The sequence below is a fragment of the Pelophylax lessonae genome (assembly GCF_965119305.1).
Source record: "Pelophylax lessonae genome assembly, chromosome: 10".
NCBI lineage: Eukaryota > Metazoa > Chordata > Amphibia > Anura > Ranidae > Pelophylax > Pelophylax lessonae.
The window spans coordinates 146,093,647-146,107,081 of record NC_138777.1 but is presented as its reverse complement, the minus strand read 5'-3'; the positions used below and the strand labels follow the sequence as shown (position 1 = coordinate 146,107,081).

Sequence of the window (13,435 nt, the reverse complement as noted above, 5' to 3'; positions counted from 1 at the left end):
AGGCATTCCACAAGTATTGCTCAAGAAGATGTCTGAAGATCTTCTTATAGTACTTCTTTTGCTGTTTCTGCATTGCTGGGTAGAATGTCATTGCTTGGTTGGCTCTATCGACACCTCCCGTGATGTTGTTGTATACCACTACTTGTGGCCTCATGACTTCTTTCCCACGTTTCATGCGTACCATAACAGTGGAGGTATTATGCACTGTACTCATTAGGCACATATCTTTCTTGTCCTGCCATTGCAGTGCCATCATTTTGCCTTTCTGCCAGGCAACCATTTCTCCTCTCTTGAGTTTTTTTTTTGCCAAACATTGATGGCATGTCGCGCTGGTTAGCCCTTATGGTTCCATAGGCATCAGTTTTGTTTTGCAGTAGAACCTTATAAAGTTCAGGAGATATATAAAAGTTGTCAGTTGTTACAAAATAGCCCTGATTTAGCAATGGCTCAATTAGTGAAAGAACAGAAGATGTTGCCATGCCATAATTGCTGTATTTTTTTATCGAATTTTGTACCTTTTCCAGTGTATATCACTAAATTCCAAATGTAGCCAGTTGACGATTCGCATAGCATGTAGTTTTGTACGCCAAATTGTGCCCTCTTTGATGCAATGTATTGCACCCAGCTGAGCCTTCCCTTGTAGGCCATTAGACTTTCATCTATGCTGATGTCTCTTTGTGGCACATAGCTCCATTGGAAATTCTGTAGAACCATTTGATATACTTCCCAAAGTTTCATCAAATTCTTCAATGTTTTCAAAGTTGAGATATTTCATTATGAGGGAAAATCTGTACTCTGTCATGACCGTGCCAAAGAATGGAGTGGCAAGTAATGAATTGGTTGTCCAATACCACTTCTGCATGGGGTTTCCCCACCACTCCCTGAAGAATTATTAGGCCAAAAAAAAAAAAAAATTTCCAAATATCATCTTTGGTCTCTGGTTCCCACTTTCTGCATCTTGCAAACCCCTGCTGCGTAGCCAATTGTTGCTCTTCGTACCGGCTTGTCTCGGTAACCATTTTTTCCAATAACCTCATCAGTCAGAAAGAGTTGTAGGTATGCCAAGGGGTTGCCATGGTCAACATCAACTTTCATACCAGGTGCTCCAGTAAATGGGAATCTTGGGGACACTGCCTGATCTGTACCGCAGTGCCGAATCACAAAATATGGCCTGGTCATTAAGGGGGAAAATCGTTCTGGTCCAGAAGTGGTTAAAGCATTTTGTGGGATCCTTACCAGGACTGATCAGGTCCGAGAAGGAGCTGAACCTAGTGGAAAAACGATGTAACCCATAAATAAAAGTCAAACATAGTCTATCCCAGATATGCAAAATGCTAACAGACATAGTGGGACTGGGGAGACCTCCCTTCATAGAGATATGGGAAAAGGAGTTAGGAACACAATTAAAAGAACAAGAAGTAAATGTATTGTTAAAACCTGCTAATGATTATGTGGTGGATGTTAATGCCATTGAAATTAACTATAAATGTCTATCGAGATGGTATATAACACAAGTAAAAGTGGAAAAATATCAACCAGAAAAGTCTCCTCTATGTTGGAGGAGCTGTGGCATGATGGGCACGATGGCCCACATTTGGTGGGACTGCCCAAAGATCCAAGATTGTTGGTGCAACAATACATTGGGGAAATTATAGTATTACTAATGACCCGTGGGTTTGCCTATTTCACAAAACTGGTGAATCAAAAAAAACTGTATAAAAGCACTATAGTCTAACTTAACCTAACTTATTGAACGCAGCAAAGAGGGCGATTCCAAGAAAATGGCTAGAACTTTAAAGTCCTACAATTAGAGATTGGTGTAAAAGAGTTGAATATATCTACAATATGGAATACCTGGGAAGCAGAGAGGAAGACCAGAAAAAGAGTTTCTCAAATAAATGGGTTAAGTGGCAGAGTTCAAGAATACGAGTAAATATTTAGAAATCTGGACGGATTAGGGTATGAGGGTGGAATATGGGTAGATTAAGAAGAAAGGGAAGTGGTAAATTAAACGACTAGACAATTATTACAGAGTGGAAGGGGAAGAGGGAGGGATCTTGGGAGGGGGGTCTCTTGGGTAAGGGTTTTTGTAAGATTATAGAATTGTATTTGTATTTTCTGTCTTTGAAACTTATTCAAATTTAAAATTTTGATATAAAAAAAAGTATAGGATTGGGAAGGGTGGTGGGCAGGGCAGAATGTGGTGAGATGTTGAGAGAACAGCTTCAATGAATGAAGTGCTTCTGCTGTCAAATTAAATGATGAATTGCTCCACAGTGCTTACAGCTACAGAGGTCTGTTAAAAAATGTGTAACTAACGGTCCATAGCCTGATCATAATTTAACTTTAAAATGTATTCTTTGAGCCATTTCGGTAATAGAAAAAACTATTGTGCATATCGACCAAACACAATCTGTGATCCAAGACTGTTGTTTAGTGTTGTATTGTAAATGTGTTTTTTTTCCTCTTTGTGATTTTTACAGGCCTAAAGCAGCTGTACAGACATCTTACTTGAATGTTGTCAGATGACAAAAGGATAACTTTCTGCAATATTTGTAGCATTGAATACATAATGGATTACAAAGCACATAAGGACAGATACATTTAGCAAATCTTTATCAAGAAAAGAACATAAAAAGCAGCACTCCAAGTAATCAAAAAAAACATAATTAAGGTCCATAAGAACACTAAGAAAATCCAAGGCAGCTAAAGAAGAAGAAGCCAATATTATCAAATAAGAAAAATAATAAATAAAAACACAAAAAAATGTATATGAATACCTTCTGAGAAAGGAAGTATAATTATCACCAAATGACAGTAAACTCTTTGATTGTTACGGGTAGAAAAAGGTTAAGATCATTAAAATGCAAATGTTGACTTACATCATTATAAGGCAGCTAAATGTTAAAAAAATCACTTAGGAAGAAACTGATTCTGGTCTAAAGAAGAACAGAATGAAGAAATACTCCTAATATTCATATATCAAGAAGGTTCAAGCAACAGAATACCATTCACATATTATCAATGAGTTGTTCCTAATGCAATGCAGTCCGATGACCTCTTTGTGCGTAAACTGCGCCAATTGCCATCCCAATCATCCCCTCACAAGAGTCCTCGTGAGGCTAAGTCCCTAATTACCTCAGGAAATAGCAAACATAACGGTGGGGCGCGTTCCCTTTCAGAGTCAGAGTGTAACCTTCGGGATAAAGGGACAGCAAGCCCATCGGCCCCACGTTTTAAAGATCCTTTCATACTGCTTGGACTGGCAGGAAACAGCCAAGGGCCAGTGGCCCTAGAGGTAAAAGAAAAACCACCTGAAGGAGATCCTGTAGCCCCACGTCCCAAATGTTTTGCCCATCATGACATTCAGAGTATACTGTTTGATCCCTTCAAAAGGAGGGAATCTGAAGGAAAAAAGAATGTAAGAAGTGGTGCTTCTGCTGCCTCTCAGCTCAGAACTTGTACTTCATCACCCAGGAGATCTTTGTCATCCCCTGAAGATCCAGGCGATTCTGGAGATGGAAAAGACAATGAACTATTACTTAGCTGCCCATATTTCCGCAATGAAGTTGGAGGGGAAGAGAAAGAAGGCCAAAAAGATCAAGGATGGGACTTTTGTTCTCTTTATTCATTCAATTCTCCACTTATTAATTGCCCAGTCAGGGGACCCAATGCAGCTGTATCTGTGTTAGAAGAAGCAAGAGAAAGGTTGAGAGATTGCAGCTACTTTGTTGAATATCAAGATCGGGGTGCACTATATTATCGAAAGTATTTTTATGGCAAAGGTTAGTAATATTTTCATTATTGTTAATCTTTTTTAGGGTCCACTGTTTTGAGTATTCTTCTGGTGTATTTCTCTGCACTCTTGAGTAACTTACCTTTTTGCTGCTTTGTTTCTACCAGAACATCAGAATTTTTTTGGAGTTGATGAGAGGCTCGGGCCTGTGGCCATAAGTTTGAGACGCGATGAAAGAGATGGCGTGCAAGGCATACAGTATAACTATAGAATTATATTTCGAACAACTGAGGTAAAGAAAGGATTTTTTTTTTGTTTTTGTTTTTTTTTATATTAAAGTATAAATATGGTCAAAATGACATATATGCTGTAGTGAATGGAAAGCATACTACATATACAGTACTGTGCAAATGTTTTAGGCAGGTGTGGAAAAAAATGCTGTAAGTTAAGAATGCTTCCAGAAATAGTGTTAATAGTTATTTTTTTTTATTAATTATCCAAATGGAAAGTAAATGAACAAAAGAGAAATCCAAATCAATATCTGGTGTGACCACACTTTGCCTTCAAAAAAGTATAAATCCTTCAATTCTTCTAGGTACATCTGCACATAGTTTTTGAAGGAACTTGGCAGGAAGGGGGCTCCAAACATTTTGGAGAGCTAACCACAGATCTTCTGTGGATGTAGGCTGACTCAGATTGTTCTTTCTCTGCCTGTAATCCCATACATACTCAATTATATTGATATCAGGGCTCTGTGGGGGAAAAACCATCACTTGCATTACTATGGGGTCATTGTCCTGCTGTAGAATAAATTTGGGGCCGGCAGGCCTCCCTGATAGTATGGCATGATGGATAAGTATCTGCGTGAATTTCTCAGCATTGACTGTACCATTTATCCTGACCAAATCTCCAACTCCCTTTGCAGAAATGCATCCTGCTACAGCCAAATATTTTACATTTGGACTCATCAGTCCACAGCACCTGCTGCCATTTTTCTGCACCCCAGTTCTTATACTTTCATGCATAGGACATTCGAATATGGCTAAGTGACCCAACTGTGCACAAAAACATTGGAACTGGGGTGCAGAAAAATGGCAGCAGGTGCTCTGGACTAATGAGTCAAAATCTGAAATATTTGTCTGTAGCAGGAGACAGTTTGTTTGCCAAAGGGCTGGAGAGTGGTACAACAATGAGTGTTTGAGGGCAACAGAGGTTCTTGAAAGTTTGGGGCTGCATTTTTGCAAATAGAGTTGGAGATTTGGTCAGGATCGTTGGTGCCCTCAATTCTGAGAAATGCAGGCAGATAATTATTCATATTGCCATACCATCAGAGGCATGTGATTGGCCTTGAATTTATTCTGCAGCAGGACAACGATTTCAAACATGCAGCCAATGTCATTAACCTCCCTGGCGGTCTGATTATGTACAGATTTCTTTGCTAAAAGCGGTACCCTGCGATCCCCCGCTGTCCTCCCGCTGTCCTTCCGCTGAGTGCTTGACCGGCACCTATCTTCCGCTTCCCTTCCCTGCGAGCGTTGCGACGCAGGGGGGGTGGAACCGGCGGCAACAATAAATGACATGATACAATGTTGTGATCCTAACGGATTACACTGTATCATGCCATTTCACCACAGGATTACACCTGGTGACTTTTCCAGTGCCCTGCCTGTGTTTTTCCAGTGCTTTGTGCCTGGAAAATTGAGAATGACCATGGCGTCCACGAAGCGTTCTTTTAGATGAACTGGAAAACAGTGACAGCGCTTTTAGATGAACTGTTTTCCAGTTCGCCTAAAAGTGCTTTTGCGCAAAAAGAACGCTTTTTGGACGCCATGGTCGTTCATAGTTACATAGTTACATAGTTAGTGAGGTTGAAAAAAGACATCAGTCCATCCAGTTCAACCTATGATGTGTGTTCAAAGTTTTCCAGGCACAAAGCACTGGAAATGCACAGGCAGGGCACTGGAAAAGTCACCAGGTGCAATCCTGTGCTGAAATGGCATGATACAGTGTAATCCGTTAGTATCACAGCTTTGTATCATGTCATTTGTGTTTTTACACTTTTGAATTTGCCGCCGGTTCCACCCCCCTGCAACGCAAACGCTCGCAGGAGGGAACCGGAAGGCAAGTGCCGGCAATATGCACAGAACGGGGAGAGACTGTCAGGATGCCGGGGAGGACGGCGGGGAGCACAGGGAAGGTAAGTAACATTGCGGGGTAATCCCGAGTGTGGCTGGGGGTTACCGCTCTTGGTATTGAAAGTTAACCCCGAGCCACATTCGGGAATACCGCCAGGGAGGTAAAGAAATATCTTCAGTGTAGTGAAGATCTGTGGTTAGTTCTCAAAGACGTTTGGAACAACCTTCCTGCCGAGTTCTTTAAAAAGCTGTGTGCAAGTGCACCTAGAAAAATACAGGAATTGATGTATTAAACGCAAAGGGTGGTCACGCCAAATATTGATTTGATTTGGATTTCTCTTCTGTTCATTTACTTTCCATCTTAATAACTGATAAAAAAAGTATTATTAACACTTTTCTTTCTGAAAGCATTTTTAATTTGCAGCATTTTTTCCACACCGGCCTAAAACCTTTGCAAAGTACTATATATACAATGGGTATAGAAAAGAACAACCCCTTTAAAATAATTTACATTTTGTTTATTTGCAGCCTGAAATGAAGACAGACACAATTTTTGCTTTATCAAGCTGTTATTACTAATGCACCTTATAACATCAAAGTGAAAGAAATAATACCATCATGTCAGAAAAAAAAAAATCAAAAACAGAATCAATGAGTTGGAAAAATGATTACCCACTTATGTTAGTATTTTGTTGAAACACATTTTGCTTTAATTACAGCCTTCAGCCTGTTGGGATGTGTCTCTACCAACTTTGCACATCTAGACTTTGCATTATTTGCCCACTCTTATTTGCAAGTTCAGATAAATTTGATGTTACCATTTGTGGACTGCAGTCTTCAAGTCATTCCACAGATTTTCAACGGGGTTTAAGTCTGGGCTCTGACTAGGCCATGCAAGGACATTCACCTTTTTCACCTTCAACCACTGTGTGGTCATTTTTGCTGTGTGTGTTGGCTCATTGTCATGTTGGAAGGTAAACCTTCCTTCCCATTGACAACTTTCTGGCAAAGGGCAGCAGATTTTCTTCAAGAAGTGGATGGTATTTTGCCCCATCCATTTTTCTTCTTTCCTGACAAGTGCTCCAGTCCCTGCTGCAGGGAAGCACCCCCATACTAAGATATTACCACCTCCATGCTTTACTGTAGGAATGGTGTTATTTTGGATGGTGAGCTGTATTGGATTTCTGCCAGTCATATCATTTGGTGTTGAGGCCAAATAATTCAATTTTAGTCTCATCTGACCATAACACCTTTTCGATGTGTCCTCAGAATCTTTGAGGTGGTCAGATGAGAAGCTGGATAAAACAAAAACAGTGTCTGTCTTCATTTTAGGCTGCAAAGCAACAAAATGTGATTCTTTTAGGGGGTGATTCTTTTCTATACCCACTGAAATTTCTGTATTACATATTGTATTTTACAGTACGGTTTAAATACTTGTTAATCTTACCAGTTCATTGTCGGAATCCTGCATTTTTCAAGGATTATAATACAGTGAAATTACTGCTGCACTGTTACTCTGCACAAGCTACTGGCTGTAGCTGATTGGATGTGAGGAGGTATGGAGTGGGTGAGCTATCATCATTGTCACCTAGTGAAGGTACTCTGCCAAGCAAATGCCTGTGTAAGTGACTGGGCATTGTTCTCCACAGGTGCAGGACTTTTACAAATGGTAAATTTCAATACAAGTAAGGGAAGCAAGACAGACAGAATTCAGTAAAGAAGATCTCCAGTCATGACACCCATTTAACTAGTTCTGGACTGGAAGATTTTGCCCCTTAATGACCAGGCCCTACTTTGCGATTCGGCACTGCATTACTTTAACCACCCCCCCCCCCCCCCCGGGCCATAGTACATATACGGCCGGGTGGGAGTCTCGTCCTTCTGAATGGACGTTCCGGAACGTCTTTCAGAAGGAGAGAGATCGCGCCGCCGCGGGCACGCGCGGCGCGATCTTGATGTGCCTGTGTCCCTAGGACACAGAGCAACATCACTCGGCAGGAGGGCCCTGTGATTGGCCCTCCTGATCACATGACGGCTGTGACCAATCACAGCCGTCATGTAATGTCAATACAGCCGTTGTAACGGCTTCGATCTCTTCTCCTCCTGACAGATCCTGTCAGTGTGAGGAGAAGGAGAGGATCGATTCTGCAGCCGGGGTGATCAGTGAGTATTTCTAATTACTCACTGATCACAGGGGGGGTCTGTGCTGGTAATCAGATGATTGATTACCAGTGCAGCCCTGGGGGGAGGGGATGCCACTAGAGCCACCAGGGATGCCCACCCATGACCACCAGGGATGCCCACCATGGCCACCAGGGATGGCAAACAGGGCTCAGAGAGCCTGCCAGTGGTGCCCCCCTATCAGTGCTGCCCACCAATGCCATCTATCAGTGCTGCCCACCAGTGCCGTTATTGCCATCTATCAGTGCCGCCCACCAGTGCCCATTATTGCCCACCAGTGCTGCCTATCAGTGCCCATCAGTGCGCCCCATCAGTGCCGATCAGTGCCGCCCATCATTGCCACCCATCAGTGCCCATCAGTGCCGCCTATCAGTGCCCATCAGTGCTGCCTATCAGTGCCCACATATGCTGCATATCAGTGGTATCTATCAGTGCCACATATCAGTGCCCATCAGTGCTGCATATCAGTGCTACCTATCAGTGCCCATCAGTGCTGCATATCAGTGCCACCCCATCAGTGACACCCCATCAGTGTCTCCTCATCAGTGCCTGTCAGTGCGGCGTCATCAGTGCTCATCAGTGCAGGAAAAAACGTATCTATTTACAAAATTTTATAACCTAAACAAAAAAACTTTTTTTTTTTTCAAACTTTTCGGTCTTTTTTTATTTGTGCACCAAAAAAGAAAAAACCTGGCGGTGATCAAATACCATCAAAAGAAAGCTCTATTTGTGGGGAAAAAATGACATAAATTTGGTTTAGGTACAGTGTTGCATGACTGCGCAATTGTCATTCAAAATGCAACAGCGCTAAAAGCTGAAAATTGGTCTGGGAAGGAAGGGGGTTTAAGTGCCCAGTATTGAGGTAGTTAATGAACAATTGTGCAGTTGTGCGATGCTGTACCCAAATAAAATTGATGTCCTTTTTTTCCCACAAATAGAGCTTTCTTTTGGTGATATTTGATCACCTGTGTGATTTCTATTTTTTGCGCTATAAAATAAAAAATAGTGACAACTCTGAAAAAAAAAACAATATTTTTCACTTTCTGCTATATAACATTCTCATTTTTTTAGGTAAAAAAATCGCAATAAGCGTATTTTGATTGGTTTGCGCAAAAGTTATCGCGTCTACTAACTACGGGAAAGATTTATGTCATTTTTATTTATTTATTTATTTTTTTACTAGTAATGGCGGCGATCTGCAATTTTTAGCGGGACTGTGACATTGCAGCGGACAGATCGGACCCTTAACTGACAACAGCTGACCATTCTTCTCTCTCAGCAAGGAGCGATTGTGGGTGTCAGGTGGCAAGCGGAGTCGCCTGCCCCGTGCATCGGCTTCCCCGCTGCCGAGTGGGGGCGGGAGCGCGGCGGTGGCGGCACGCACTTTCCCCCTAGCTGCAGTGGCGCGACCGACGTAGGTCTACGTCGGTTTGCGCAGGAGGGCTGCCCTGCCACAGTAAAAAGGCGGCGGGCAGTCCGCCAGGGGTCAGCTGCTAGGGACTATATAGTATTCTTTTAGGTGCTAGATTCTAGGGCTCATTCACATACAAATGTATGCATTCATGTGTATTGTATTTTTGAAATATCCCATTTCAGTTTATTTAAATACCACAAAACAGGGGTAATAGCAAAAATTTGACTTTTGTCCAATGCACAACAATGGGTGCATTGGTCCAAACATGGCCTATATAAAACAATGTAGTTTCTTATGCCGCATTTTTCTTTTCAAATGTATGACAACACAGATTGTGTGAATGAACCCTTACTTGGGGCTAGGTGCCAAATCCTAGGTTCTAAGGGCTAACACACAGTAAAACAGGTATCTATTTATTAAAAAACAAGAGAATCATAGTTTGTAGTTTAAACAGCTTTTTTGACTGCTTTGAGAAATACTTTTAAAAAGTAAACACCTCAGCTCTGTTTACCTACATATCAGATTGAGCTGAAAGATGGCCTTAAAGATTTTTTTATAGTCTTAATATTATTTAAGGTTAAAGAGAAAGCTTTTATAAAACCTTAATTCGTCTAAATAATCATTATGATAGATATGTGTAATTATAGTTTGAAAATAAAATATTTTTATTTCTTCTCTGTACCTGATATAAAATATATATATACATATAATATAAAAGTGCAAACAAAGATAGAAGTCTGTTAGCAAAAAGGTAAGGGTAGTGGATATATACAGAACAAAATTAAAATCCATAGGATAACACAGGAGCGACAAACAAGCAAAAGGCAAGATACTTTTTAAATAAGGTACATTATCTTGTTGAAATATTGCTTTCCATAAGACATATCAAGTACCATAGAATTTTCCAGAAAGACTAAGCCATAGTCATCCTGAAACTTTGTCTCCACTCTTAATCTTTGCCTTCAGTACAGATTTAGAACCTAAGCGCGTCCCTGCTATTCCAGTTTCCAGTGGTGTGCCTCTCTATTGGCTGTTGGTGTGCCCAGTTGAACAATGAGATTGTGGGTGTTGTACCAAAGGTTTGGAGACAAAACAGGAAAATCAAGGTCTCTGCTTGCAAGTTCTGGAGCACTCTACACTGCTTTTTTTCCTTAGTTTTCTCTCCTAAAATATGCCTGACCTCCAAAGCTCTGGTCTACTAACTCCCCTATTGTGAATACAGCCATGTATATTATTTATTAATTTATACGTTGATGAATTAAAAACCTAGAGTGCATCCAGAACGTATTCACAGCGCTCCACTTTTTTCACATTTATTTATGTTACATTTTTACTCCAAAATTGAATAAATCTATTATTTTCCTCAAAATTATACAAACACTTCCCCATAATGACAATGTGAAAGAAGTTTGTTTGCAAATGTATTAATTTGTCATTATAGTGTGTTGTTTGTAGAATTCCAAATTCCTACCACTTACGGATGATGAAGGGCCACTGTGCTCATTTGGACCTTCAATGCTGCAGAAATCTCTGCCTCAATACAGTTGTGTCTCCGAGGTCTACAGACCATTCCTTGGATTTTATGACTTTGCTTGTGCTCTGACATGGACTGTTATCTGTGGGACCTAATATAGACAGGTGTGTGCCTTCCCAAATCATGTCTAATCAACTGAATTTACCACAGGTGGACTCCAAACAAGTTGTAGAAACATCTCAAGGACAATCAGCGGAAACAGGTTGCACCTGATCTCAATTTTGAATGTTATGGCAAAGGCTGTGAAGACTTATGTACATATGATTTTTTCGTTTTTATTTTTAACAAATTAGCAAATATTTCAAACTAACTTCTTTCACATTGCCATTCTGGGTTATTTTTTGTAGACTTTTGGGGAAAATAATGAATTTAATCGATGTTGGAATAAGGCTGTAACAAAACAAAATGTGGGAAAAAAAATGAAGCGCTGTGAATACTTTCCGGATGCACTGTACAATGTTATTTCAGCATACACTCAGATAGTAATAAAACAGGTGATGGCAAAGCATACAATTTTTAAATTGTACATTATATGTAATAAAAAATATCCTAGATCCTGTTAGCATTTCATGGTCTCATATTGCACATATTTGCTATTTCACTTATTCAGAATATCAGACTGCCTAATTTACCATTTTCTGTTCTGATAAATTGTTTCCATTCTGGTTAAATCCATTTTCAGCTTTTTGAAATTTATTTTTTTATCCCTAAATTTTTTTATTTGAAGTTGAAGACACTTCGGGGTTCAACTCTAGAGGAAGCCTTTCCTTCATCCATTCGTTCTAGCTCTTCCAGAGCTATATCCCCCAAAAAACTTTTGGAATACATTGTACCAGAATTGAACTTGCAATGTCTGCGATTAGCATCCAACTCTCCCAAAGTACCAGAAACTCTGCTAAAACTGGATGAACAGGGGGTAAGTGTTAATTAGTTTATTGCTAAATTCATATAATGCTATCTGTGACTATTTTTTTTATATCATTTGAACTTAGCAGTTTATAAAGTTTCCAAAAAGCATTATATTCAACCCTAAGGCTCGGTTCACACTATTGCGAAGCGGGAAGGCTGCGAATTCGCAGCCTGTTCCCGCATCGCACACGCACCCCCGGCAGTTCACACTGCCATATGCGATCCGCTGGGGGTGTCAATGTAATCTTAACGACACCCCCAGTTTGATCGCATATCGCAGTGCGATCGTGCAGTTCGCACAGGATCGGATCGCACAAGTGTGAACCGCTGTGCGATCCGATCCTGATGCGGCAGCAAAAATGCCTCCTGTGCGTCTTTGCTGCGGGTGCGGTGCGAATTTAGCCATACAAACTGTATGGCTAAACTCGCACCGCACAGCTGATCGCATGTCATGTCGGAGCAGTGCGCTCCGACATGACATGCGAACCCGGCACACGCAGTAGTGTGAACCGGGTCTTAAAAGTGGAAGTTAATACATTTTTTTCAAACTCCTTTCAATTATATATGTCCACCTTGCACAAGTTGCTTTTGGCTTACTGCATTTGGTAGATTTACCAGGAGATGGGTGAGATGGTTAGTCATACATAGATAATGTTCACTTTGTTAGAGTAAGTGAGGTGGCGCTAATGTTCATGCTGTCACAGCAAAGAAAAAGAAGTGTACACTCACTTGGAAAACCAATGATCACAGTTTTAGTAGAGCAATAAAAGAACAAATGATGTTAGTTCACTAGCATGTACACTACATGCTTTGAGGAAGCTCTAAATTTTTTTATTAAATACTGTTCTGTGCCTTTTAGCTATTACAGGAAAAAAAGTGAAGGGAAATCTCCCCAGTGGGACACCGATGGCAAAAAATCCTAACAAGGTTTTAACCATCCCTTACAGTATCCAAAGTAAAACCTAATTTTTGCTGTGTATATACTGTATGTATATGCATGTACATATGTATTGAGTATCAAAACTATTATTGTTAGTCAGTACATAGTGTCAGCAAAAGACAAACAAATGATCATACATTACACAAGGAAATCAAAGAGATCGCCACAACAGTGACAAAGATAGCAATAACTACATGACAGAGGTTTTTAACACTTACCCAATTTTTTTTACATGTTGTTTGAATTTGAATTGTATTATCCCATGGTTAAAGTTTTTTGTCATTATATTTTATCACCTATGTCATTATATCTTTTAGCATTTATGTTTTTGTAATTGTATGTTGTACATCTATGCAGTCCATGTGTTTATAGGCAAAACAGGGAATGACATTGGAGCCACAAAATGCATTCCTCTTGCATTCACTGACAGACACAGCTTCAAGTCTTCACACCATTGGGCTTATGTTCTCGCTCTCTAGGAGTAGGACTAGGCAGAAACCTTTTTGGTTACGCCCCTGGGGCAGTCCCAGAGGTTATACCATCACTTCCTGCTGTAGGACTTCAGTTTTTTCTGCCTAGTCAGGAG

At 40.5% G+C, this 13,435-nt stretch overlaps 1 protein-coding gene across 2 annotated transcripts in view; it reads left to right on the top strand.

Annotated features, from left to right (window-relative positions):
- The first annotated feature begins 2,884 nt into the window (after positions 1–2,884).
- The window catches only part of SIPA1 (signal-induced proliferation-associated 1), a 148,967-nt gene continuing 138,416 nt past the window's right edge, over positions 2,885–13,435 (top strand). For both annotated transcript variants that reach the window (XM_082270220.1, XM_082270219.1), the window contains exons 1-3: positions 2,885–3,785; positions 3,904–4,028; positions 11,728–11,916. In XM_082270220.1, coding sequence (XP_082126346.1) covers positions 3,044–3,785; positions 3,904–4,028; positions 11,728–11,916 — 1,056 coding nt within the window. In that variant the 5' untranslated portion in view covers positions 2,885–3,043. The remainder of the gene's footprint in view (positions 3,786–3,903; positions 4,029–11,727; positions 11,917–13,435) is intronic.